This window comes from Odocoileus virginianus, chromosome 12 (genome assembly GCF_023699985.2).
Source record: "Odocoileus virginianus isolate 20LAN1187 ecotype Illinois chromosome 12, Ovbor_1.2, whole genome shotgun sequence".
NCBI lineage: Eukaryota > Metazoa > Chordata > Mammalia > Artiodactyla > Cervidae > Odocoileus > Odocoileus virginianus.
In genome coordinates, this window is record NC_069685.1 from 68,083,197 (window position 1) to 68,107,586 (window position 24,390).

The window sequence follows — 24,390 nt, forward strand, 5'->3', positions numbered from 1 at the left end:
AGCAAGCCCTGGGCCTCTGAATCTCCACTCAGACCCCAGACGGCCCAGAGGACACTGTGGGCAGGGAGCCGCAGCGAACGCCTCTGTCCACCGGTAAAGGATCTAGTCAGTGGCTTTTGCTCAGTTGCGATGGTGTGGAGATCAGGCCGGCAGCCCTGCATCTTGGAGTCGGCCCTGCCAACAGCCTTGAGGCGGGTGAACGGTTGCGGTGACCGGTCCGACGTCTGTCCTGAGCGCAGCAAGGATATCTGCGGTCAGAACTGCTAATGGGGAAAGATGGCCAGTTTACAGGCATGGACTGGGGAGGCAGGGAGGCATGGCCTCCTGCAGGGCCCCGTGCAGCGCTGGCCGCTGGGCGGGCAGGAACTTGTCCACGAGAGTAGGGCTGGGGGCCGGCACCGTCCTGCCCGCGGGGGTCACGAGGCGCCCCCGGGCGCCTGGCGCAGCCCCGGGGGCGGGGCGCCGGGAGGTGCAGCCCGGAGCGACGGCGTGGGCAGCCAATGGTGTCCGGGCTCGCGCCGCGACGCCCCGCCCCCTAGCATGGCTGCCCAATGGCGAGCGCGCGGGCGGCGGGGGGCGGGGCCTGAGCGGTGGCGGCTGCGGCGCGCGGGCGCGGCACCCGGAAGTCGGCGGCCGTGGCGGAGGCGGTGAGTGCGCGCCGGGATGCGGGAGGCGGGCGGCGCTCCCCGCGGGGCGCGGGGCGCGGGGCTCGGACTCGGCAGCGGCCACCGCGCCCGCCCCGATTTCCCCTTCTCGACGCGGTGATTGCCCGTCCAGCGCCCGGTCCGGTCGGAGACCGAGCCGACCCCGGCCGACGGAGCGTCCTTCGCGTTCCTGAAACCGCGTTTGCAGTGTCCCCGCCGGGACGGGGCGCGGGCCCCGCAGGCCTGGCCGGTGTCCCTGCCAGGGTGGGTGGGCTACGCGGCGGTGGGCCGGGGAGACCTGAGTCACGTTGCTTCCTCCTTGCGCCCTGCTACAGGGGATAGCTGATGCCTGTCCGGGGAGGCAGCCGGGGCCGGGTCATGTGCGCTCCTGGACACGGCCTTCCTGGGCTGGCTCGGTCGTCAGGCCCTCCCCACGGGAGTTCAGGGCAAGGGGCTGGGCAGGGCTGCACCCTGGGTAAGGCCCTGTAGCCACTGGTTTTGAAGATACACCTGCCCCAGCAGCTGCCCCGCGCGCCTCTGGGCCACAGATCTGGTGTGGGCCTTCTGCCCTTGGACAGCTCCTGAGGCCCAGCTGGCCTCTGCTGGGGCAGTCCCGTGGTTAGCCAGGGCTGCCCTGCTGTCCTGCTGTGGGCCTGCCCACTGGTGTCTTGCTTTTTTGGTCTTGGTGGACAAGGGATAGAGCTGTGAGGGGTGCCTGCAGCCGGGAGCTCCTGGGAACTGCTTTCTGCTGTTTGCGCCTTGTCCTCTGGGCAGCCTTTCAGGGCAAGTGTCTGTTGGCCAGACGACGGCATTCACAGTGAAGAAAACTCAGGCTGAGGGCCAGTGGTGTCCCCAAGGTCACTCAGAGCTAGGCTGGCCTGTCTTCCTGCGCCCCTCTCCCAGAAGCCTTCCTGCCTCGAGTGACCTATCGTGTGGGGTGGGGTGAGAGGGTGAGTGTGTTGGCAGGTGGATACAGCAGAGCCTCCACTCCTGCTCCCTGGGGCCCAGGGTTCCCGGTGGGGAGAGGGTGCTGTCCTGGCACTCCCACCTGCTGGGACCCCTGACCGCTGACTGCAGAAGCACGCGTACCCCAGTACCGTGGCTTTCTGTCACTGGTGTGTCAGCAGGATGCAGGCCCCTCGGACCAGGCCTCCAGCCGTCTGCTCTGCCCCGCCGCCCCGTCCCTGAGCTGTTAGGACTAGCTTGCGGGCTCTTTGTGTGTTCATTTCTGGGCTGTCACTTAGGTCGTGTTTCATCCTGGTACAATCACGTGTGGTGTCCTGGGGACTTAATCCTGTGCTGGCTACGGCTCTAGAAGGCCCCTCCTGGCCGCTTGGTGCCCTGCGTGCTACTTCTGAGGGTGTCTGTCCGTGGCCCTGGGCAGGGAGGCCACTGCAAGTGGGGCCACACTCGTCACTGACACCCTGGGTGTGTGAGTGTAGGTCTGTCAGCCAGTGTGTGAGGACAGTTGGTTGGTCTGGACCTTGGGGGTTTGGTGATGGGCTCTGAGAGAACAAGGTCACCCCTGGGCCACTGAGTTCCCTTTTCAGGGTGTCGGTGCAGCTGTGTTTCCTCCTTCTCAACTTTCTTTCTAGGTTGCAGAAGTGCTGGATACACGCTTCACAGTGAAGAGGCCCAGGCCCCACCACCTGGTGTCTCTCCCGGGTCCTTAAGACCATGCCCAGTAGAAGTACTTGCTTCCACACTCCTTTTAGGGGCTGATGGGAGTGCCCCCTTCCTCCCTTTAACCCCTTGAGCTGCAGGGCTAGCCCCCGGCTTGTGGGGAAGCCGTGTTCCTGTGGGGGGATGGGGACCAAAGTGCAGAGCGTCCGGCGTGCGCCATGACTCCCTGCGTCCCTTGTTGGTGCTGCTCTTTTGAACCCTGAAGGGACAGTGACACTCACTGTGAGGCTGAATGAGTGCCCCTCAAATGGCTCTAAGATCTCAGGAAACATTGTCGCTGTAGAAAATGTGTCATTGTGAAATGCTACTTATCAGCCAGAGCCACAGAGCTGGGTTGCGGAGTCCTGGGCGGGGAAGGGGTGCGGTGGGCGGTGGCGGGGTGGGCAGCCGGCTGCTCTGCATGATTAGTTTGGGCTGGTGTCCCCCTGTGTTTATGTCCTGTGCTGGCAGCCGCCGTGGAGTCACGCATCACACGTCACTTGTGAGCAGCTCCTGCTTGGAGCTCCAAGCTCCGCCCCGCGTGGTGGGCAGGGTGCCCGGCGCCTTGGCTCCAGGCCAGATGGGCTGGCTTGCTGGCCTTGACTGCTTTCTGCCAAGAGTGTGCGGTGGGGGACAGAAGGAGTGGACCTGCCAACCCCAGGGCTCGGTCACCCCCTGCCCAGAGCCCTAGGGAGCAGCTGGAGGAGAGTGATTGCCAGGCCCTTGGATCCCTCCCCCGCACCCACTCCCCCACCGCTTGCATTCATGGGTCCCCCACTCCTGACTCCTCTGGCCAGTGTGCCTCCCTGTCCCCAGGTGTGCCCCCCGGTGTGTCCCCCGGTCCCCAGGTGTGTCCCCCGGTCCCCAGGTGTGCCCCTGTCCCCAGGTATTCACCCCTGTCCCCAGGTATGTTCCCCTGTCCCCAGGTGTGCCCCCCTGTCCCCAGGTGTGCCCCCCTCTCCCCAGGTGTGTCCCCCGGTCCCCAGGTGTGCCCCCGTCCCCAGGTATTCACCCCTGTCCCCAGGTATGTTCCCCTGTCCCCAGGTGTGCCCCCCTGTCCCCAGGTGTGCCCCCCGGTCCCCAGGTGTGTCCCCCGTCCCCAGGTATTCACCCCTGTCCCCAGGTATGTCTCCCTGTCCCCAGGTATGTCTCCCTGTCCCCAGGTATGTTCCCCTGTCCCCAGGTGTGCCCCCCTCTCCCCAGGTGTGTCTCCAGGTGTGTCCCCCGTCCCCAGGTGTGCCCCCCGGTCCCCAGGTGTGCCCCCCCGTCCCCAGGTATTCACCCCTGTCCCCAGGTATGTCTCCCTGTCCCCAGGTATGTCCCCCTGTCCCCAGGTGTGTCCCCGTCCCCAGGTGTGCCCCCCGTCCCCAGGTGTGCCCCCCGCCCCTAGGTGTGCCCCCTGGTCCCCAGGTGTGTCCCCCATCCCCAGGTGTTCCACCCCGGTCCCCAGGTGTGCCCCCCCTGTCCCCAGGTGTGCCCCCTGGTCCCCAGGTGTGTCTCCCGGTCCCCAGGTGTGTCTCCCCGTCCCCAGGTGTTCCTCCCGTCCCCAGGTGTGTCCCCCATCCCCAGGTGTGTCCTCCTGTCCCCAGGTGTTCACCCCGGTCCCCAGGTGTGTCCCCCATCCCCAGGTGTTCCCCCCTGTCCCCAGGTGGTTCCCCCAGTCCCCAGGTGTGTCCCTTAGTCCCCAGGTGTTCACCCCGGTCCCCAGGTGTGTCCCCCATCCCCAGGTGTTCCCCCCGTCCCCAGGTGTGTCCCCCTGTCCCCAGGTGTGTCCCCCAGTCCCCAGGTGTGTCCCCCATCCCCAGGTGTTCCCCCCTGTCCCCAGGTGTGTCCCCCTGTCCCCAGGTGTGTCCCCCAGTCCCCAGGTGTGTCCCCCTGTCCCCAGGTGTGTCCCCCCAGTCCCCAGGTGTGTTCCCTGTCCCCAGGTGTTCGCCTCTGGTTCCCAGCTGTGTCCCTTAGTCCCCAGGTGTTTCCCTGTTGTCCCCAGGTATGCCCCCTTGTCCAGGTGCCCTCTTTGCTTCTTTAGCTGAGGGTGTAGGCCCCACCCCAGCCAGCGGCCACCTGAGTGCATGAATCCTTGTGCCAGTCTCTTGGCCACTGGCCGCTCCAAGCCGGGGCTGCATCTGGTGTCCCCGGTCTACCGAGAACCCCTCTTCCTGCCCGCCTCCAGAACATCTCAGAGCCCGTGGGGAAGGAGGGCAGGGTCTGTCGAGGTCTTCTCGTGGGCAGCTCCGGGAGGGTGCTCCGGTTCCCCCCAGGAAGGGCACCTGTTCTAAGTGGCCAGCTCGTGGGATGGCACAGAGCGAGCCCCACAGGCTGCCGCCCAGATCAGGGTGTGTACCTGCCAGGGGCACTGAGACTGGGGACCCCTGTGGGTCCCCAGACAGGCAGGCTGGCCTCCGGCTCCGGGAGCGGACTTCCTCACCCGTGTCACTTCACAAACACGGGCGCCTGGTGTGCCAGATCCGTCAGTGTCAGCGGCTTCTGTGAAAAGCTGAGCAGGGGACTCCCGCCCCGAGATAGTGCAGCGTGTGCCAAAGCTCGACCCCAAGGAGTCGTGTGGTGGGCATCCGGGGAGGCCTGGTGGTGCAGACAGGACATCTCCGCCTGGGAGCACGGGGGTCCCTGGCTCACACCTTCCACCTGGGCAGACACGTCCGAGAATGGAGCCTAAAGGCAGCTGTGTGTGGAGCTCAGGAGAAAGGGGTGTTGCTCTGGGACGAGGGGGCACGTGCCATGAAGCTTGGATGCAGAGACGCCCTCTGGGAGGACGGGCAGGTTTTCACGGGGACAACTCAGGCAGCGGCAGGGCCACCCCCCGGCCACCGTGTTGAGGGACAGCGGCCAGCAGATGCACAGAGCACCTCCTGCCACGGGGGGCACGGACTGACGGCCAGTGGGCAGGAAGACGGGGTGGCGGGGTCCTGTGTGAGTGATGACTCCGGTATGCACTGTGCTTTGCCGAGAAAGGTCTGGAAGCACACAGCCAACCGGAGACTCCTGGGTCACCCGGGGATGCCGCTCCCTCCCCCTGGGTGCTCAGCCGTCTCTCAGTGTCCACGCTCTGGTCCTCTTTCCGCCCAGGCCGCTGCTGTCTGGGGGCTTCCTTCCCCAGGCACCTGTCTGGGGCCTGGCTGCACCCCCAGCGAGATGCATGTGGGTTCAGCGACGACACCGCCCGGCACTTGGTGTGGGAGGAGCCTGAGGAGCCTGCCTGGGAACTGGCTGCCGCTGTCCTTGCCCCGCCTGTGGCCTTGCGGCCTGCTCTGCTCTGGATCTGCATGTCCCGAGCCCAGAGAGCTGAGTTCCATGACAGCCGCCCCATCAGTGGGGATCCTGCCTCCCGGTCTGGGTCCCCCTGGCCACCCTGCTTGCTGCGGACCGAGCCCCCTTGCCCGCAGAGGGTGGGCGGCTGGTGTCCGACTGTGGCTGGCACCCCTGGCAGGGGGCTGTCACTACCGCGGCCCCCCAGCCCGCCAGGCTGGACAGCTCCCGCCAGGCTGGACAGCTTCCTCCAGCGCCCGGTGCCCCCAGCTTCACCCACCTCCATGCGCCCACCCGGCCCTCAGGGCCGTGCCAGGACCGCAGAGTTCTGACATCTCAGGCTGCCCTGGGCCTGTGGGCACCCTGGGCTGCAGGTGGAGCTGGGCTGGGCAGGGTGGGGATCCCCCTAGAGGGCCAGGAACGGCGTCCCCACACCCCTGGCCTGGTGTCCTTCAGGATGATCTCATCCTGACCCCGGCCTCGGTGTCACTCGGAGAGGAGGAGCCCCGGCTCACTTGGAGCACTGGGACCTTGAGCCCCAGGTTCACTGCCCCGCCCTGACCTCGGAAGTCTCGGGAAGCAAGCAAAGGGGAGCGCCTGCGTGCCCTGCTGCGGGGCTGTGGGGCGACACCAGTGCAGTGTCCAGGGCTTGCCCTGGGAGCCCTGGGTGGCAGCGGGGCTGTCAGGGAGGACTCAGACCCCAGAGCGGATATGGAGCCTCTTGCGAGCCCACAGGGCCTGGGCAGGGCAGGCTGGGAGGAGGCACTGGAGGAGGGCATGGGGGCAGGGAGACTTGGGATGGGGACGGGCCGGGGCAGCAGGCCTGCTGAGTGGGGGGCGAGGGACTGGAGAGAAAGGCAGTTCCTGATGGTCCCCTCCCCAGGGGCTGGCTTTCCTCCGGCCCCTCCCTCCCGATGACCGCGTCTGCACCGAGGCTGCAGCCCTGGGCCCGCGCCCACACCTGCCCGGAGACCCACTGCGGCCTTCCTGGTACTGGGAGCCCTGCTCACCGCTGCCTCCTGGGGGCTTGTCTACCCCCGCCCTGGGTGGCTCGGACCCCCCGCGGGGGCCCTGTAGCCAAGTGGAAGAGGGGCTCTGCGTCCGTGCTCAGCAGTGGCTGGTGTCCCCCCCCACCCCTGGGCCCCGGCACACAGCCTGGGCTAGACATGGTGGGGGAGGGCAGGCCAGGGAGGGCACGTTCAGCGTGGCGTGTTCCCGGTGAGGTGGCCCTCTGTCCTGGCGGGGCTGGGGGTTGGCAGGAACCCAGCGGGGCTCCTCCCGCTACCCGCCGCCAGCCTGGTCGCCGCAGATGGCCCTGGCTGACCCGCCTGGGGCGTCCGTGTGTCCAGGAGTGAGCAGCCCCCGGGCGGGCGCGGGTCTGTGTCTCGGGTGCAGCACTCTGGTCATGGGGCAGATGGGATGCTGAGGTCCTGAGGCACCCAGCGGCCACCCGTCTCCCTGCCCTGCCTCCTGGGTGATCTCGCTGACTGTCCCATCTTCCGTGTCTGACCTGCCCCAGCACCGTCAGCCGAGGTCTCACGCTCACCCGTGCGGCTGTTTCTTCTCTTTTGTTCACGGCCATGCTGCGGGGCTCCCCTACCTTAGTTCCCCGACCAGGGATCAAACCCGCGCCCCTGTGTTGGGCGTGCAGGGAGGTCCCTGAGGCCATTGCTTCTGGAGGGTCTTTCTGGTGCTGGGAGGCCCCTGGTGTCCTCTCCGCACACGTGGCCCCGAGCCCCTCTCCTGTGCTCAGACGGGCGGTGTCATGGGACGTGGTGGGGGCCTGTGCTCAGACGGGCACCCAGGGCGGTGTCCTGGGACATGGGGGGTGCCTGTGCTCAGACGGGCGGTGTCGTGGGACGTGTGGGGGGCCTGTGCTCAGACGGGCGGGGTCGTGGGACGTGTGGGGGGCCTGTGCTCAGACGGGTGGTGTCGTGGGACGTGTGGGGGGCCTGTGCTCAGACGGGCGGGGTCGTGGGACACGTGGGGGGGCCCTGCCGCTTCTTGCTTGCGGTGCGCCATCTCGTCATGCGGGTCTTTCCACCGCACTGCTCTCTGTCCTGGAAATCACTCCAGAGACTCTCGGAAGTCTGGGATGAAGATGGACACTTCAGTGTGCCCAGGGGCCCTGCCAGTGCAGACGCACCTCAGACCAAGTCCCTAGGCACCCCGGGCGTCCCTGGCTCTGCACATGGCGCTTCTTAGAGACCCCCTCACTTCTGTGCACCTTCCCTGCAGCCCCCGTGTGGCCGTGCAGGCACGCTGGGTCCCTGTCTCCTCATCCCCGAGGCCGCCAGAGCCCAGGTCGCGCCATGGCGGGCCCTGGGGCAGGAATGGGCACCATTTTCTGCTCTCTTTCTTCCCTGGATTTCTGTGTTCTCTCAGATGTCAGCTAAATCCTGCATGACCTTGTCAGTTCTTGGCTTTGAGGATTTTCCATGTTTTTTCAAGTGTTTTGAGTCACTTTTACCAAGGAGGTTGGTCCCAGTGGTCTACCCACAGGATGGGGATTGCCGGGGACTCTTGGGACGCTGGGCACCAGTGGTCCCTGATGGGTGGGAACCCGGCCTGTCCACACCACCCGGGGGCCCTCTGTGTGTGCGCTGCGGGTGGTGTGGCGCCCTGGGCTCCCGCACACGGCACTGGTCACCATGGCCGCGTCTCCCCTGCATGGCCGTGGCACCTCACTGAGAGCAGAGGTCGGTGGACTGGCCGTCAGCACACCTGTGCCTGGACGAGCACGGGGCTGAGTTGGGGGTCCCGCCGGGCCTGTGGGCACAGCCGGGGAGAGTTCCGGGTGCATCCAGGTCTGCTGGCCATTCTGTCAGACCCGTGAGGGCAGTGAGGGGAGGGGCCGCTGGCGGCCGTGAGCCAGGCGGCTGCTGCGTGACTCTGCGTTGCGGTCGCGGCCTTGGTGCCGGCCGTGGGCTCCGGCCCTCCTCGGCGTCTCCGAGCAGGGCGGCCAGGGCTCCCGTACCTGCTCGCCTGCTTTGAAGGTGGGTTGGTGTGCTGGCAACGTCCTCCTGTGAGTCCTGAGATGGGAGATGCTGTTTCAGACCCCAGACCAGGGAGCGATCTCCAGCCACCAGGGCCAGCGAGGTCACTGGCCTCGGGGAAGTGTCTGGCCACTGCCTCAGAGCACGTTTACAGAGACGGGCGAGCATCGCAGCATGCACCACGCAGGTCCCTCGTCCAGCGAGGGTCTGGGCACTGAAGCCTGGCTCAGTTCGGACAAGGCGGGCCTGCCGATTGGGGAGGTACTCCTGTCGTCTGCCATTCACTCAGCATGTTTCCTTCTCCTGCAGAGCTCGTGACCCTTGGAGCCAAGCCCGCCCTTGGGACTCATGTGCATCATCTTCTTTAAGTTTGATCCTCGCCCTGTTTCCAAAAATGCATACAGGTAACCCCCCCGGGCTGCACCCACTGTCCTGCTCGGCCTCGGGAGCCCACCGTCCTCGGGAGCCTGCGTGGGCACCGCGTGCCGGGTGGGGGCACAGGCCAGCGCCCTGGTTCCCCGACAGCAGCTGCTCAATGGGCCCCACAGGGGGTTCCTCCTGGGGCAGGGACCCCGAGTCGACGTGCAGAGGTGCTCAGACTTAGCTGCTGGAGACGGCCGCGTGGGCAGGACGGAGGATGGAGTGTATGTGCGCACAGCCCCATGCCCCCAGCTGGGGACCTGGCGGCAGTAGGAAAGAGTGGTAGTGAGGGAGACTGGCCTGGGGGCTGGAGCCTCGGGCCAGCAGGCAGCCAGCATCGTGAGGGCCGCCTGTGCGGGGGTCAGGGGCACTGGGGGACCCGCCGGAGCAGGCAGGAGTCTGAGACCAGGGAGGGGCTGCTGGCTCTGGGGGGCACCCGTCTGTCTTACAGCTCCGTGGTGGGGATCCCCCAACACTGATCCACATGGAGAGGGAGGCTGGGTTGTGACCCCCGACCACAGACGAGTCACCAGTGCAGCTGCTGCAAAGTCGCCACTGTCCTGGGGCCTGGGCCATCTCAGCTGCTCCTCGGGTGCCTGACGTGTGGCTGAGGCCACTCACTCCAGGCAGTCACCACTGTCCCGGGGCCTGGGCCATCTCAGCTGCTCCTCGGGTGCCTGACTGACGTGTGGCTGAGGCCGCTCACTCCAGGCAGTCGCCACTGTCCCGGGGCCTGGGCCATCTCAGCTGCTCCTCGGGTGCCTGACTGACGTGTGGCTGAGGCCGCTCACTCCAGGCAGTCGCCACTGTCCCGGGGCCTGGGCCATCTCAGCTGCTCCTCGGGTGCCTGACTGACGTGTGGCTGAGGCCACTCACTCCAGGCAGTCGCCACTGTCCCGGGGCCTGGGCCATCTCAGCTGCTCCTCGGGTGCCTGACGTGTGGCTGAGGCCACTCACTCCAGGCAGTCGCCACTGTCCCGGGGCCTGGGCCATCTCAGCTGCTCCTCGGGTGCCTGACGTGTGGCTGAAGCTACTCACTCCAGGCAGTCGCCACTGTCCCGGGGCCTGGGCCATCTCAGCTGCTCCTCGGGTGCCTGACGTGTGGCTGAAGCCACTCACTCCAGGCAGTCGCCACTGTCCCGGGGCCTGGGCCGTCTCAGCTGCTCCTCGGGTGCCTGACTGACGTGTGGCTGAGGCCACTCACTCCAGGCAGTCGCCACTGTCCCGGGGCCTGGGCCATCTCAGCTGCTCCTCGGGTGCCTGACGTGTGGCTGAGGCCACTCACTCCAGGCTAGGGAATGAATGGTGCCCAGCATCCCCTTCCTGCGGGGGAGTAGGCTGCAGGGCCAGGCTGGGGGCTGGGAGCTGGCCCTCGACAGCCCCCATCAGAGCTAGGTGGGAGTCGGGGTCCAGCCAGTGGACAGAGCCCTAGGACTGTGATTAGAGCAGGGAGCTCTAGCGTGGGATTATTAGCCACTGTGGGGTCCGGATGCCCGGGGGCAGAGCCCGCCCTCCACCACTGGGCTGAGCCCCAGCCCGGGCTGCCACACTGGGTGGCCAGAAGCTCTCTGGGCACTTGGGAATCTGCCCGCTTGCACTGGCCACCGTCTGGGCTGTGCCCCGAGTCAGGGAGCGAAAACCTCTCCCCAGCAGCGTCCCTCCAGTGCCCTCTGCTGATAACACTGGGCCCGCAGCCGCTGCAGAGCCCTGGGAAGGGCGGCGATGGACGCTGGTGCCACGTTGCCGAGCTCTCCTGTGATCCGGGCCGACCGGCTGAGAGCACGTGTCCTGTGGGCTGTTCGGCAGAGCGCCCTCGGGGGTGTGGGGGGAGGGAGACAGTGTGGCTGGTGGGGGGCTGGGGTACATCTGGGAGGCTGGGGCACGTGCAGGGGGGCCTGGGCTGCATGAGTGGCTCGGCAGAGGCCGTCTGGACCCCTCGTCTGTGCCCTGTGCTGCGCCCGTGTTGTCGCCCCACTGCCCTGTTTTGGGGCACCCACCCCTCTTCTCGTCACCTCCCGTTGCCATTACCCCCGGCACGACCCCTCAGGTGCCCTCGGGTTTGACCTGCCTTCCAGGCTGCGCACCTGGCCACATGCAGGAGTGTCGGGCCTTCCTGGGGCTGCCCTTGGCTCGACACACCCGCCCCACCCCCCGTGCCCTGCCTGGGTATGACCGCTGTGGGAGGTCCCGGCCTCTGTGCCCCCGTGCCTGTTGTTGCCCAGCACTTTGCCTCCATATTTTGCCAAATGATGGAAATCTTGAATCAGGTGACCCCGAGTTCACAGGGGGTGTGTCCTGGGGGGGGGTTCTGACCTCAAAGGGGTTGCTGCTTTTGGATGGGCCCATGGCTAGAGCTTGCAGGTGACCTCCGGGAGGAGAGTGACCCTGGCCCATGACAGGTGAGACCAGGCGATCTGGTCCTGTGGCTTCAGGGGACTACCCCTGCAGCAGCGGAGACTCTGCCAGCCAGCACGTGCGTCGCCCCCGGGGCCCCGAGCTGATCACCTGGCTGAGACGATAATTGTGTGGGTGTTGGGGTGCACAAGCCAGTGTTCCCCACAAGTCAGCGTTCATGGAGTCAGGCGTCCATGTGAATGGTACTCTTGGGCGGTTTTGAGGGGTACAGGCTGGTCCCCGGCTCCACACCAGCCCATGCTGCTCGCAGGGTCCCTCATCAGAAGCAGATGCTGGGTCTCCGGGAACCTTCAGGGTGACCCCGCCCACTTGACCACCACCTGTAAGCGGAGTTGTTTCTGTTGTCTTTTGGGGTATCTGGGCCCTGCCAAGCCTCACTCAGGATTTTAGTTCCCTGATTAGGGATCACACTGCACCCCCCACAGCAGAAGCACGGAGTCTTAACCACTGGACTGCCAGAGAAGTCCCTTTAGAGCTCAGGGTAGCTTTGAATGTTCGTTTAGACCTGTTGGGGAGGTTGTGTTTGCTGATCGTGGCCATGGACTTCCTAGATGGAAAGCCGAGAAACTGGAAGCAGAGGAGCAGCTTGTTGTTTTTAGTCGTTAAGTCACATGGGACTGTTTTGCGACTGCATGGCCTGTAGCCCTGTAGGCTCCTCTGTGCATGGGGTTTCCCAGACAAGAGTACTGGAGCGGGTTATCATGCCTTTCTCCAGGGGCTCTTCCCGCACAGTTACTTTAAATGGCAAAACTGACCAGAAACTTCTTACCTCAAAACCAGTGCTCTGAAAACATCAACATGTTTTCTAGTTGCCAAATAAATACTTCTATGATTCATAATACTAAACAGGAAGGGAATACCGAGAAATCCTCAGCTGCCCCCTCCCAGAGACGACCCAGAGTGCAGGAGAGAGCAGCCCTGGGACGCCCTCAGCGCTGCTGGGGGTTTCACGGCGTCCTCAGGGAAGGGGCCCAGGGGCCAGAGGAGGTGCCTGGTGCCCTGTCCCTGGTGACTGGGGAGTGGGGCTGGGCCAAGTCCGCTTTCCCCTTTCTGTGGGCTTGCATCCTGACTACTGAGGCACTGCTGTCTTGGTAATGAGAGGAAAACCAAGGCTGTTCCCAAGAGACGGTCTGCCCACATGAGACCGCCGGAGTTCCCCCGAGACCATCCGCCCACGCGAGATGCTCCAGTTCTCGTGAGACCCTTCTCCATGCTCTCTCCTCAGGCTTATCCTGGCCGCCAACAGGGACGAGTTCTACCACCGGCCGGCCAGGGCCGCAGACTTCTGGGGGAGCAACAACGAGGTCCTCAGCGGTGAGTGTCCCCGCCGCCCTCCACGCGCCTGGTGCCCTGGGGAAGCGGCCGGAAGGTGGGGGCTGTACCTGGATCCACCCTCCACTGGGGCTGGTCCAGCACGAGTCCGGGCCGCTGTCCTCGAGGCAGCCTGGTGGCATGTGCGCGTGTGTGAGTCCGGGCCGCTGTCCTCGAGGCAGCCTGGTGGCATGTGCGCGTGTGTGAGTCCGGGCCGCTGTCCTCGAGGCAGCCTGGTGGCATGTGCGCGTGTGTGAGTCCGGGCCGCTGTCCTCGAGGCAGCCTGGTGGCATGTGCGCGTGTGTGAGTCCGGGCCGCTGTCCTCGAGGCAGCCTGGTGGCATGTGCGCGTGTGTGAGTCCGGGCCGCTGTCCTCGAGGCAGCCTGGTGGCATGTGCGCGTGTGTGAGTCCGGGCCGCTGTCCTCGAGGCAGCCTGGCGGAACATGCGCATGCTCAGCCACAAGCGGTTATGGTACCCTCAAGCACCCCTGGCCCCAGGGGGTGCCGCCGGAGTTTGGGGGCCGATGGGGGGCCTGTGGAGCAGACGGGCCCCTTGGGAGCAGCTCCCGGCACCCAAAGGGCGTGTGCGTGTGCATGGGCCAGGGCCCTCGGCCATCCACGGAGGCTTCCTGCGTGCAGGGTTGGGCAGAGGAGGCTGGGCACCGGAAGAAGGAGCGGGTCCTGCGCGGGGTGGGGAGGGGCGGGCCGGACCCGGCGCCCTGAGCTCCGGGCGTGGCGGTCCTGTGTGTGGGGTCTTTGCCCGGGCTGGCCTGGCTTCCCAGCGGCGTGGGGCCCCTGGAGGAGGACCGAGGAGCATTCTGGGTTTGCTGTTGTTCAGTCGCAAAGTCACCACCAGCTCTCTGCGACCCCATGGACTGCTGCACGCCAGGCCTCCCTGTCTATCACCCACTCCCGGAGCTTGCTCAAACTCATGTCCATCGAATAGGTGATGCCATCCAACTGTGTCATTCTCTGTCGTCCCCTTCTCCTGCCTTCAATCTTTCCCAGCATCAAGGTCTTTTCAAATGAGTCAATTTTTCATGTCAGGTGGCCAAAATATTGGAGTTTCAGCTTCAGCATCAGTCCTTCCAATGAGTATTCAGGACAGATTTCCTTTAGGATGCACTGGTTGGATCTTCTTGCAGTCCAACGGGCTCTCAAGAGTCTTCTCCAACACCACAGTTGAAAAGCATCAATTCTATGGTGCTCAGCCTTCTTTATGGTCCAACTTTGATATCCATGCATGACTACTGGGAAAACCATAGCTTTGACAATACAGACTTGTGTTGGCAAAGTGATGTCTCTGCTTTTAATATGCTGTCTAGGTTTGTCATAGGTTTTTTTGCGTCTTACCCAAAGTCTTTGCCTATCGTGAGATTGTAAAGATACCTTCCTCTGTGTGGTTCTGGAAGCCTTCTGGTTTTGTTTATGCTTAGGTCTATGATTTCTGTCAAACGCCAGCCTGCCAGGTCTTCATTTGATTGTGGTCACTCTTGGTCATTTGGAGAGAACTGTCATCCTTTTTTTTTTTATAGTTGGTTTACAGTGTTGCGTTAGTTTCTCCTGTTCAACACAGTGATTCAGTCTTACATATGTGCATATATATATTTTTTCATAATGTTTTCTGTTATGGTTTATCACACGATGTTGTGTATAGTGTTTTGTGCCATGTGGTAGGACCCTGTTTATTTGCCCTATATACACGAGTTTGCCGTTGCTAACCCAAACTTCCTCTCCCACTCCCTTGGCAACCACAAGTCCGTTCTCTGTGTCTGTGAGTCTGCTTGTTTTGTAGATAAGTTCATTTGTGTCATATTTTATTTTTAGAGTATTTATTCGGCTGTACTGGGTCTTAGTTGCGGCGTCGGGAATCTTTAGTTGCCACATGCAGGATCTAGTTCCCCGACCAGGGATCGAACCGCGCCCTCTACATTGGGAGCAGAGTGTCAGCCATTGGGCCGTATTTGAGAGTCCACGTACAGGCCATACCAGGTGGTGTCTGTCTGTCTTTGTGTGACTGACTTCGCTCAGTGTGACAGTCTCTGGGTTTTGCCCATGTTGCTGCGAACGGCGTTATTTTGTTCTTATGGCTGGATAGTATTCCACGGTGTCAACACACCACATCTTCATCCATTCGTCTGTTGGTGAACATTTACTGTGCTTTTACATTGTGACTGTTGCAAATAGTGCTGCGGTGAACACTGGGGTATGTGGGTCTTTCCACGTTAATTTGTCCAGATACATACCCGGGAGTGGCCTTGTTGGACTGCTTGGTAGTTCTGTGTCAGTGTTCTAAGGAGCCTCCGTACTGTTCTTCATAGTGGCTGCACCAGCGTGCACTTGCCCCAGCGGTGTCAGAGGGCTCCCCTTTGTCCACGCGCTGGCAGAGCTCCTCGGCCACGTGAGCGACTGGGCGCCAAGCAGGGCTCGTCGCTCAGTCAGGTCTGCCTGACACGTGTCCTCAGCACACGTCTTTCCTGTAACATTTTCCTGTGTGTTTTGAAAATCATTTGGTGCTCTTGTAAATGATAATTAAATTTTCATTTTCCAGTTCTTGTTAGTATTTACTCATTAGTTATGGAAGGCTTTTTTTTTTTTTTTTAGATTCTTTTTGGATCTTTTTCACGTACAAATAAGGGCAGTTTTATTTCAATACTTCTTTCAGATCTTTCCCTCTTTTAGTTCTACTATTGTAATTTCCCTGGAGGAGGATAAGGCAACCCACTCCAGTAATCTTGCCTGGTAAGTCCCATGGACAGAAGAGCCTGGCAGGCTACAGTCCATAGGGTTGCAAAGAGTAGGACATGACTGAGCGACTTAGCGCGTACTATAACAGTTTATTAGTGTTGTAATAATAATGTGTTAGTGACTTAGTTGTTTTCACCCCAGTCTTCAAGCAAGTGACCCCACCAGCCTAGGAGCTCATTGCTGGTTGCTGTAGCCACCTTGCCTGCCCAGGGTGGGCCCGTGGTCGTGGAAGGTTGTAGCAGGAGGGCTCCCAGTGAAGCCTGGTCCTGCCCAGGGACGACAGCCAGTGTCCCTGCACCTGGCTGGGGCCTGGCGTGGTTCCCGCAGCAGAGCTGGTGCTGCGTGTGCCCCAGCCTGACGCCCACCAGGTGCCAGCATGTGTGTGTGGGGCCGGAGGTCCCAGGGACGGCAGCTGTTGTCCCTGATGAAGGTCACCCCGCAGATCTGTGGGCCTGCAGGCTGCCCCGTCCCGCAGAGTTTGCGTCCTGGGCGGCCCCAGGACTGCTGGTGACACAGTCGTCTGCTGCAGGGCTGGACATGGAGGAAGGCAAGGAGGGTGGCACGTGGCTGGGTGTCAGCACGCGGGGCAAGCTGGCCGCGCTCACCAACTACTTGCAGCCGCGGCTGAACCGTGATGCCCGGGGCCGAGGTACGGGGCTGCGGGCTCGCGGACACTGCAGGGGCGGGAGGTGGGGTGAGGAGAGGGGCTCTGCAGTCCCCTGGCTGGTGACGCCGGCAGCCATCTCGGCCTGGCTGTGGCCTGGCTCCTGGCCGCTGTGTGGTCACCCCCGGCCTGTGGACACACACTGTCCCCCTGACATCCCCTTGTGCTGGACCTCCCCGTGAGGGCTCCGCAGGAAGATGTTCAGAGTCAGAAGTCTCGGCACTCACCTCCTTGGCTGCCAGTCGGTGAGGGGGGGCTGGCCCGGGGGAACCATTGTCTCCCGGGAGAGGGGCTCAGTCCTGCCGCCCTCCCATGGGCATGTGTCCCCTGCCACAGGTGAGCTCGTGGCCCAGTTCCTGACCTCGGACATGGACAGCTTGTCCTACCTGAAGAAGGTCTCGGCCGAAGGCCACCTGTACAACGGCTTCAACCTCATTGCAGCTGACCTGAGGTGAGTCTTCAGGTGGGGACGGCCCCTTGCGCTACCTGGGATGGGGCCGAGGGCAGCGAGGTGACCCCAGGTACTCTGAGGGCTTGGGAGCTGTCTGTTGGTCTGTCCGGAGCCGCCAGGGGGCCGCGATGCCAGCCAAGCCAGCCATGGGCCCTGTGGGCAGAGGACGTGGGGCAAGGGGCGAGGGACATTCCCCGCCCGGGGTGGGGGGACAGCGAGAGGTGGGGGGAGGCCTGTCCCCAAGGCAGGAGGAGCTGTTCACCCACGGAGGTTGGGGCCCCGGAGCCCTGGGCATCCGTCCTGGCCGTGAGGTTCAGGAGCTGGGCTGTTGGGCCCTGTGGGGGCCCCAGGGACGCAGCAGTCGAGTTGTGGGCAGGCCTGTGTTGACGCACAGAGAGGTGTCGGGCTGATCGGGCACAGGTAGCTCGTAACAGTGGTGCCTGTGCGGAAGGGTGTGGCCCTGGCGGCCCCAGCTGACCCTCTCTGCCCTCGGCTGCAGCACAGAGAAGGGAGACGTCATTTGCTACTATGGAAACCGGGGGGAGCAGGAGCCTGTCGTCTTGGTGCCAGGTGAGGCCGCCCCGGCGGGGGGCGCAGGGTGGGCTGCTTCCCTGGGGGCCCCTTGCCGCTTTCTGGGCCTGGGGCTCTGCTGGTGTCTCTCCTGGGGCTGTTTGCAGCCGTTCATGCCCCCTGTGGCCAGTGGTGGCTGTGGCCTCACCTGGCCCACAGGCGGGCTGCTTCCGCCGACGCGGAGCCCTTGGTGCCCCCAGTTCTGTGACCCCTGTGGCAGCGCCAGGACCTCCCCACGCTGCCCTCAGCCATGCCCAGAGAGGCTGCCCATCTGCAAATTGCTGCTGGGATGGAATTCTTGTCACCTCCCCACTGCTGTGTCGTCCCAGAGCTTACCTCGCTTGATCCCTGTCACTTTCTGTTTCTTTAAAAAATTGTATCTATTTATTCATTTTTGGCTGTGCTGGGTCTCCCTTACTGCACGGGCTCTCCCTAGTTGTGGCGAGCGGGGCTGCTCTTACTGGAGTGTGTGGGCTGCTCTCTGCGGTAGCTTTCCTCGTTGCGGAGCAGGGGGTCTAGGGCAGGCCCTGTAGTCGTGGTGCAGGGGCAGAGATGCTCCATGGCACGTGGGGACTTTCTGGGTCAGGGATCGAACCCCTGTCTCCCGCATTGGCAGATGGATTCTTTACCACTGAGCCACCAGGGAAGCCCTCCATATTACTTTAAAAGAAAAAAAGGAACTGCTCCATCGAGCCGTGACCACGCGGCATCCAGCCCATCCGTTACAGTATGCCTTCAGTCGCTTTCACTGTCCCTAAAGTGGTGCAGCTGCCATCAAAATCCAACTCCAGAAGGGAAGCTCACCCCTTGGGGCTGTTACCCCCCAGCCCTGGAGACCACCGTCTGCTTTCTCTCTCTGTGGGTTTGCCCACTCCGCGTATCTTATGTAGACAGGCGCAGACAGTACCGGCCTTTGTGTCTGGCCTTTCCCTTTGAGGAACGCTTTCAAGGTTCATCCTTCTGTGGTATGATGGTTCCGTTCCTATTTGTGACTGAATAGTATTCCATCCTGTGGGTTTTCTGCCTCATTTATCCCTTGCCCACTGAAGGACGCTTGGCTGTCCCCACTACTAGGTGCTGTGAATGTTGGTTCCACGTTTCAGTGTGGGTACCGTCATCTCTCTTGTGTGGGTACTTCGAGTGGAGTTGGCAGATTATAAAGTAACTGAACATTTGATGAGTTGCCAGGATATTTCCCAAAGCAGCTGCACCATTTTACATTGCCAGCAGCAACTTTACGAGTCTCGCCAAGACTTGTCACTGGCTGACTTCTCATCGCAGCTGTCCCCAGCGTGATGTGGTCACACTGTGGCCTTGGTTTGCATTTCCATGGTAGTTAATAACATTAAGCAACTTTTCACCTGTTTGTTGGTCATTCTTGTGTCTTACTCGGAGAAATGTCTACTCAGTCCTCTCTCTATTTTTCAGTTGGGTCATCTTCTGTTATTGAATTGCAAGAATTATTTTATGTATTCTAATACAAGTCTCCCATCAGATACTTGATTTTTCTAATGTTTTCTTCTGTCCTGTCTTCCCACCTTCTCCTTGGTGTCTTCTGAAGCACGTCATTTAAAATTTTGATGATGTCTAGTTTACGTGTTGGCACCTGGGGCATTACAGGGTCGGGCTCCCTGACCCCGGCTGACCCTGGCGGGCAGCCTCCTGGCCTGAGGCTGCGGGGTTCCCAGCCTAAACCTTCCCGGTTGGCCCCCACCTCGGGCCCCCCCTACTTAGGGACGGACCTTCCCCTGGTGGATTCCAATTACCCGAGCCCTCCCCACAGCCAGGGCTGGCAAGTTCCTGGAGACGGAGGTGTGCAGAGAAGGAGTGGGTGGGTGGAGTGTGGGTCACGGTCCCCCCGCCCCCACTCTGCCAGACCCCCGGCCTCCTGCAGGGACCTACGGGCTGAGCAACGCTCTGCTGGAGACGCCCTGGAGGAAGCTGTGCTTCGGGAAGCAGCTCTTCCTGGAGGCCGTGGAGCGGGGCCGGGAGCTCCCCAGGGACGCGCTGGTGGCCCAGCTCCTGGACGTGCTCAGCAACGATGAGGCGTGAGTGCCCCCCGCGCACACCGAGGCTCTGTGAGCCGGCTGCTTCAGTTCGTGGGGCCTGTGTGGTTGGGCCCCGGGCAGCCCTGGGGGGGCCTGGCACAGGGACGGGCTGGCAGTCGCTGTCCCGTGGCCCCTACAGCGGAGCCCCGAGTAACAGGCTGAGTGGGGGTTCCGGGCCCTGACCTGGACATGCAGGGAGCAGCTCTTGTGGCTCCCCCACCCAGTCTGGTGGGCTCCCGGGCGCTGCAGGGCTGCGGACTGGCAGCAAGAACGCCGCCTCTGTCCTTCAGGCAGCTGCCAGACCCGGCCATTGAGGCCCAGGGCAGGGAGTACGTGCGACCCATCCTCAGCAAGTATGCGGCTGTGTGCGTGCGCTGCCCAGACTACGGCACCAGGTACGACAGGCAGGTGCAGGTGCCGCCTCCGCCCTCCCTGGCTGGGAGCCCCGTGGTGGTGCTGGGAGCCCCGGGTGCTCTGCCTAGTCAGCTCAGGACCCACCGGCCAAGTGGTAGGGGGGTGGTCCTGCTGGGCAGAAACCTGTGGGGCCCCCAGCTCAGTGCCCCCCCCCCCCCGCCCCGCCCTGAGGCCCAGAGGCACTGGGCCTGAGAGCACCCAGACTGGAGCCTGGCCGGGGCCCAGCGAGGCCCCTCCCACCTCCGATCTGCACCTTTCGGGACAGAACATGGGCCCTGGGCTCTTTCAGGACCAACACGGTCATCCTTGTGGATGCAGACGGGCATGTGACCTTCACGGAGCGCAGCATGCTGGGCTCGGACCCCACCCGCTGGGAGACCACTACCCATGAGTTCCGGCTGCAGAGCTAGCCCACAGCCACTGTGGCTGGGGCTCCCGGGAGGCCCTGTCATAGGTACTGCCTGTGACCTGGCCAGCGTCCCCCAAGGCAGAGCCCTCTGTGTGAACTGTCTGTGTCCCTGGGTCTAGCTCGGGGTCCAGCCTTAGGCCCTGGAAATGACAGTGGCCTGCAGTTAGGGTGCTGGGCCTCCCCTGCCCGTGTGCAGAGCCCCATGTGACACACGTCACGCAGGCGTGCACACACTGCAGGCCATAGGCATGTGCACATGTGCTCAGACGCATACATGCTCCAGGCGTGCCACCTACAAGAGCCGGCCTCGCGGCGAGTGCCTCTCATCCTCATGCGCTTCGTCCCGTGAGTCTCGCCGCGATCCAGACACAAGGGTGGATGTCCGCTTCAGCGCAGCCCCTCCTGTCCTGGCCATGGTCTTTGCTGCCCCCAGCCCTGCTCCTGGAAGGAGACAGACCCTCTGGAGGGATGAAAGCCTGCCCCCTAGAGAGACACAGCCTGGGGCCCAGGGGCGCCATGTGCATGGGGCTGTCCATGAAAGGCGTCTGTGCGCACTGCGCCGCCTGGGGCTCCGGGGCTCCAGGCAGGCCCATCTCAGGGAGGGCACACAGAGGCCCCTGCCGTTCTCCTCCCGAGAAACTAAACATCGTAGGACTCTGTACGTGAATGGGGGACGCTGACAATAAAACTGAGGCCGGTGCATACCATGCCTCAACTGTGAGACAGAATGACCGTGTGGGCTGGGGAGCTGCCCTTTTGGTCCGCAGACCCTGGTGCAGGTGGTGCCCTGCACCCCTGGGGAGCCGTGGGGTCAGGCCTGTGGAGGCCCGCGGGTGGTGGAGGGGCTCTGCATCAGCTAAGGGGGCAGTGGCGTCCATCCTCCGCGCAGCGCTGGGCCCTGGCTTTGGACGAGCACCCTGGTGCTCCTGTCCTCAGCTGGGTCCGGGCACCTGGAGTCCTGCATCCAGTGTGGGCACCCAGCTTCCCTCCACCTCGGCGGCCAACCCCTGCCTAACCTGGCTTCCTCAGTGTGTTGATGGCTCGGGTGGGCTGGGCACACCCTGGGCCCGCCCTGCCTCCCTAGCCCTCCTCTGTCTCCTCTTCACTCCTCATGGTCTAGTGGGAAGTGGCCCCTTGTGAGGCAGCCTGTGCCGCTCCCCGCCCCCCTGCGTCTCGCCCAACCGCCATTGGCCAGGCCCCTGGCTCTGGCCCAGCCAGTGCCCTCTGTCTGCCTCACAGGCCCCCCCCAGGCAGCCATGCTGGCCTTTGGGGTGCCGCTGCGCTGGTGCAGGGCCATCCGGAGAGGCTTTCAGATGTTTGCTGCCCACATTCCCCATGGGCCCTCTGCCCTGTGTTCCTGGGCAGCCCGGGCCCGAGGAAGCAACTCCAGACTTGGTTCTGTGGATCTGGGCTGACCTGGGCGCCCCCTGGGAGATGACGCTGGGCTCCGGCCCCTCAAGTGACCTCGTCAGGTGTTTCCAGATGTAATCAGAAGAGAATTGGTAGGAGCGGTGTCCTTATGAAAAGGGACACACAGGCACAGGCAGGCACACAGACAGACGCCTGCAAAGGCTGGGCCCAAGCTGCCTCCTGCCCGGGGGCCCCAGACGCAGGGAGGGGGGCCTGCCATCCCCGGGAACCCTCAGAGGGAGCAGGGCCTGTGATGGACACCGCGACCTCAGACGGCCAGCCTCGAACCAGGAGAATAAATCTCTGTTGTGTGAGCCCCTCACTGGCGTGCTTTGTCTTGGCAGCCGAGCAAAATGAAAAATTGTGACCTTGTTTTACACACCTGGGGAGACACAGGGACAGCCCTGCAGCCCGCAGGCCAGGAGGGGGCAGGGTGAGGCCAGGTGGCCCTTGGGGTCCAGCCATGCTGGACTTGCCCTGCTCTCACTGCTGCTCCTGCCCCAGGGCCTTTGCTGTGAGGTTCCTTCTGCCTGAAGGGCTCCTCCCGCAGATGCCCATGCCGCACTCCCCCTCCCCCACCCCGCAGGTCTTTGCTCAAGTCCTGACAATCACCCTGTCTGAGGCAGCCTCCCTGTCTTGGTCTCTGCTGCACAACAGAAAGCCCTTGTCTTGACAGGCTGTGCATTGACCGAGTGTTGCTTGCATGTCTCCCGGTAGGAACAAGAGCGTGAACACCTTTCCTCTGTTCCACCCCTGTGTTCTGATGCCCCAGCCAGATAGATAGTAGAGCCAAGGATGAAAGTGCTGGCTCTTTGCATGCCCCCTTGGCTCAGGCCAGTGTCTGGAAGTGAGGTCTCTGTTGTTTGGCGGATTCAGGACCCGGGTTAACTGTCTCCTGGAAGGGCCTTTGACATGCCCAGAAGAGGCCTCTGTGCTTGTCACCAGATGCATCTGATCCCTGAGTCCCTGCCAGGGTCTCTCGTGCCCCTTCCCCAATGAACTGCTTGTTCAGCCCCAGGACGGCCGAATGGAGGTGTGCAGGCACAGAGGCTGGAGGCCTGGGGCTGAGCAATGTAGAGGCACGTCTGTGAGCACAGCCAGTGGGGGACCTCAGGGACCTCGGGTCTAGTCCTGTCTGGCCTAGGCTCCTGTGAGCACAGCACCAGCAAGGGATGCAGGGATCTTCAGGTCTAATCAGTCTGTCAGGCCTGGGCTCCTGTCTGCAGAGATTCACCCCCCCCCCCCCCGTCTTTTGATCTCCTGTGCTGGCAGAGACCCCCTCAAGTGAGCCAGGCTGAGGTGGAAACCCAGAAGCCCAGAGGGAAAGGTTTCCTCCCCCAGCTTGTGCTGGAGTTCCAGCTTCCAGGCATTGATCTTTGTGACTCTGATGCTGGAGCTGGCTGAAGACAGCGGGGCAGTCCCATGGTAAGGTCCTTGTCTGTCACCTGCTTGGTGCCAGGCCAAGTGGGAAGTTGGCTGTAGTGTGCAGGGCTGAGGTCTCAGGTTTGACTGGGGTAGGTGGGGTCCCTACCTCACCAGGCAATGAAGTGTGGTGAGGCAGCTAGCTGGAGGGTGGTGGGTTAGGGGTTTCCATGGGCTCTGAGTGCACTGGGCAAGGCCAGCAGCTGGCCGAGTCCCAGAACCAGACCCACAGGGCTCGGTGCGCGCTGTGGAGTGCCTGGTGCCAACCTCATGGCGCAGCCTGGCAAGCAGAGGGAAGGCCTAGGTGGGCCTTCAGCTTAGGGACCTGCAGCACCCCTCCCCTGGCTCTTTTTAGGAAATCATTTCAACTTGCTACAAACTTGAAAAATGGAACAAAGAATCCAATATCCTTCAGGAGATCCAATCTCAACACCTTACCTAACCACAGTAAACGTTTACAACCATGAAATTAGCATTGATACAATATGGTTAACTAATCTGCTGACCTTTGTCCCACTAATAACCCTTGCCTGAGCGCAGACCCCCTCATCACACTTAATTGTTGCTCCTACAGCCCTAGAGGGCTCCCCAGTCTCTCTCTGATTTGAATGATCTTGACATTTTTTGAAAAGCACTGGCCATTTTGGGGGTAGAAGGACCCTCCTGTGGGTTTGCGGGGTCTTTGTAATTACACACGGGTTTTGGCCTTTGCGGCTTTAGCATGTCCTTCTCCGGAGGCCCTCCGTATGCCCCTTTACTGGCTTTCCCCCCTCTTTTCTTTTATCGAAGCATCTTGAAGACACAAAGCAACACGTCTTTATCCGCTCTGATGATGGACGTGCGCACCTTTGCTGGGGCGCCTGGCGGAGCGGTCTTCCCAGTTGGCTCCTGCAAAGTCACCGCCTTGGCCTTGCAGCCAGGGAGTGTTGGGGGGTGGGGGGGGGGGGGCGCCGCTCTGTAACGCCGTCAAACTGACGGGCCCCGTCCGGCCCTCGGTCCGCACCGCCGGCTTTGGTCTGCAGCCGTTTCCGTGCCAGGGGAGCTCCCGCCTTGGCAGGGACAGTCCTGGCTTCTCGTGCAGGACCAGGGAGCCGAGAAGGGCCGGACAGCGGCGCCCTCCTGTCTTTGCCCCCCTTATCGTTAAGCTCACCGCCTTCACAGGGAAAGCGTGGAGGCCGGCGTGCCTTCGGTCTCTCCCAGGCCCGAGGCGCGCCCTGGGCTCCCACGCCCCGCTCCCGGCGTCCCCCGCGCGACCCCGCTCCCGGCGTTCCCCGCGCTCCCCCATTCCCGGCGCCCTCCGCGGCCGCCGTCCTCCGCGCTCCAAGCCCCGCCCCGGCGGCGACCGTTAGCTCGGCGGCCGCCTCAGCGCCGGGTCGCCCCCGCGCAGCCGCGCATTTCATTGGGCCGCGCTCTGCGGCCGCGAGCGCCGCGCGCCGCCTATTGGCGGCCTCCGCAGCCAGCCCGGCGGCTCCCCCAATGCGGACAGGCCGTGCGCACGATTGGCTGCGCGCGCCAAGGCCCGCCCTCCGCTCGCCGCGCGCG

General features: G+C 63.2%; 1 protein-coding gene across 8 annotated transcripts; it reads left to right on the forward strand.

Moving 5' to 3' along the window:
• The first annotated feature begins 575 nt into the window (after positions 1–575).
• On the forward strand, positions 576–20,744 carry TANGO2 (transport and golgi organization 2 homolog). Of its 8 annotated transcripts, none has more exons than XM_070475789.1 (9): positions 576–647; positions 8,876–8,970; positions 12,627–12,715; positions 15,990–16,109; positions 16,461–16,575; positions 17,075–17,145; positions 19,022–19,193; positions 19,484–19,588; positions 20,300–20,744. In XM_070475789.1, the coding sequence occupies exons 2-9, from the start codon at positions 8,915–8,917 to the stop codon at positions 20,694–20,696; spliced, it is 1,125 nt and encodes a 374-aa protein (XP_070331890.1). In that variant the 5' UTR covers positions 576–647; positions 8,876–8,914; the 3' UTR covers positions 20,697–20,744. The 8 variants fall into 8 exon arrangements, with proteins under 8 accessions (XP_070331890.1, XP_070331893.1, XP_070331892.1 ...); XM_070475792.1 differs by having other exon boundaries at positions 19,488–19,588; XM_070475791.1 differs by having other exon boundaries at positions 19,040–19,193.
• Positions 20,745–24,390: the final 3,646 nt, after the last annotated feature.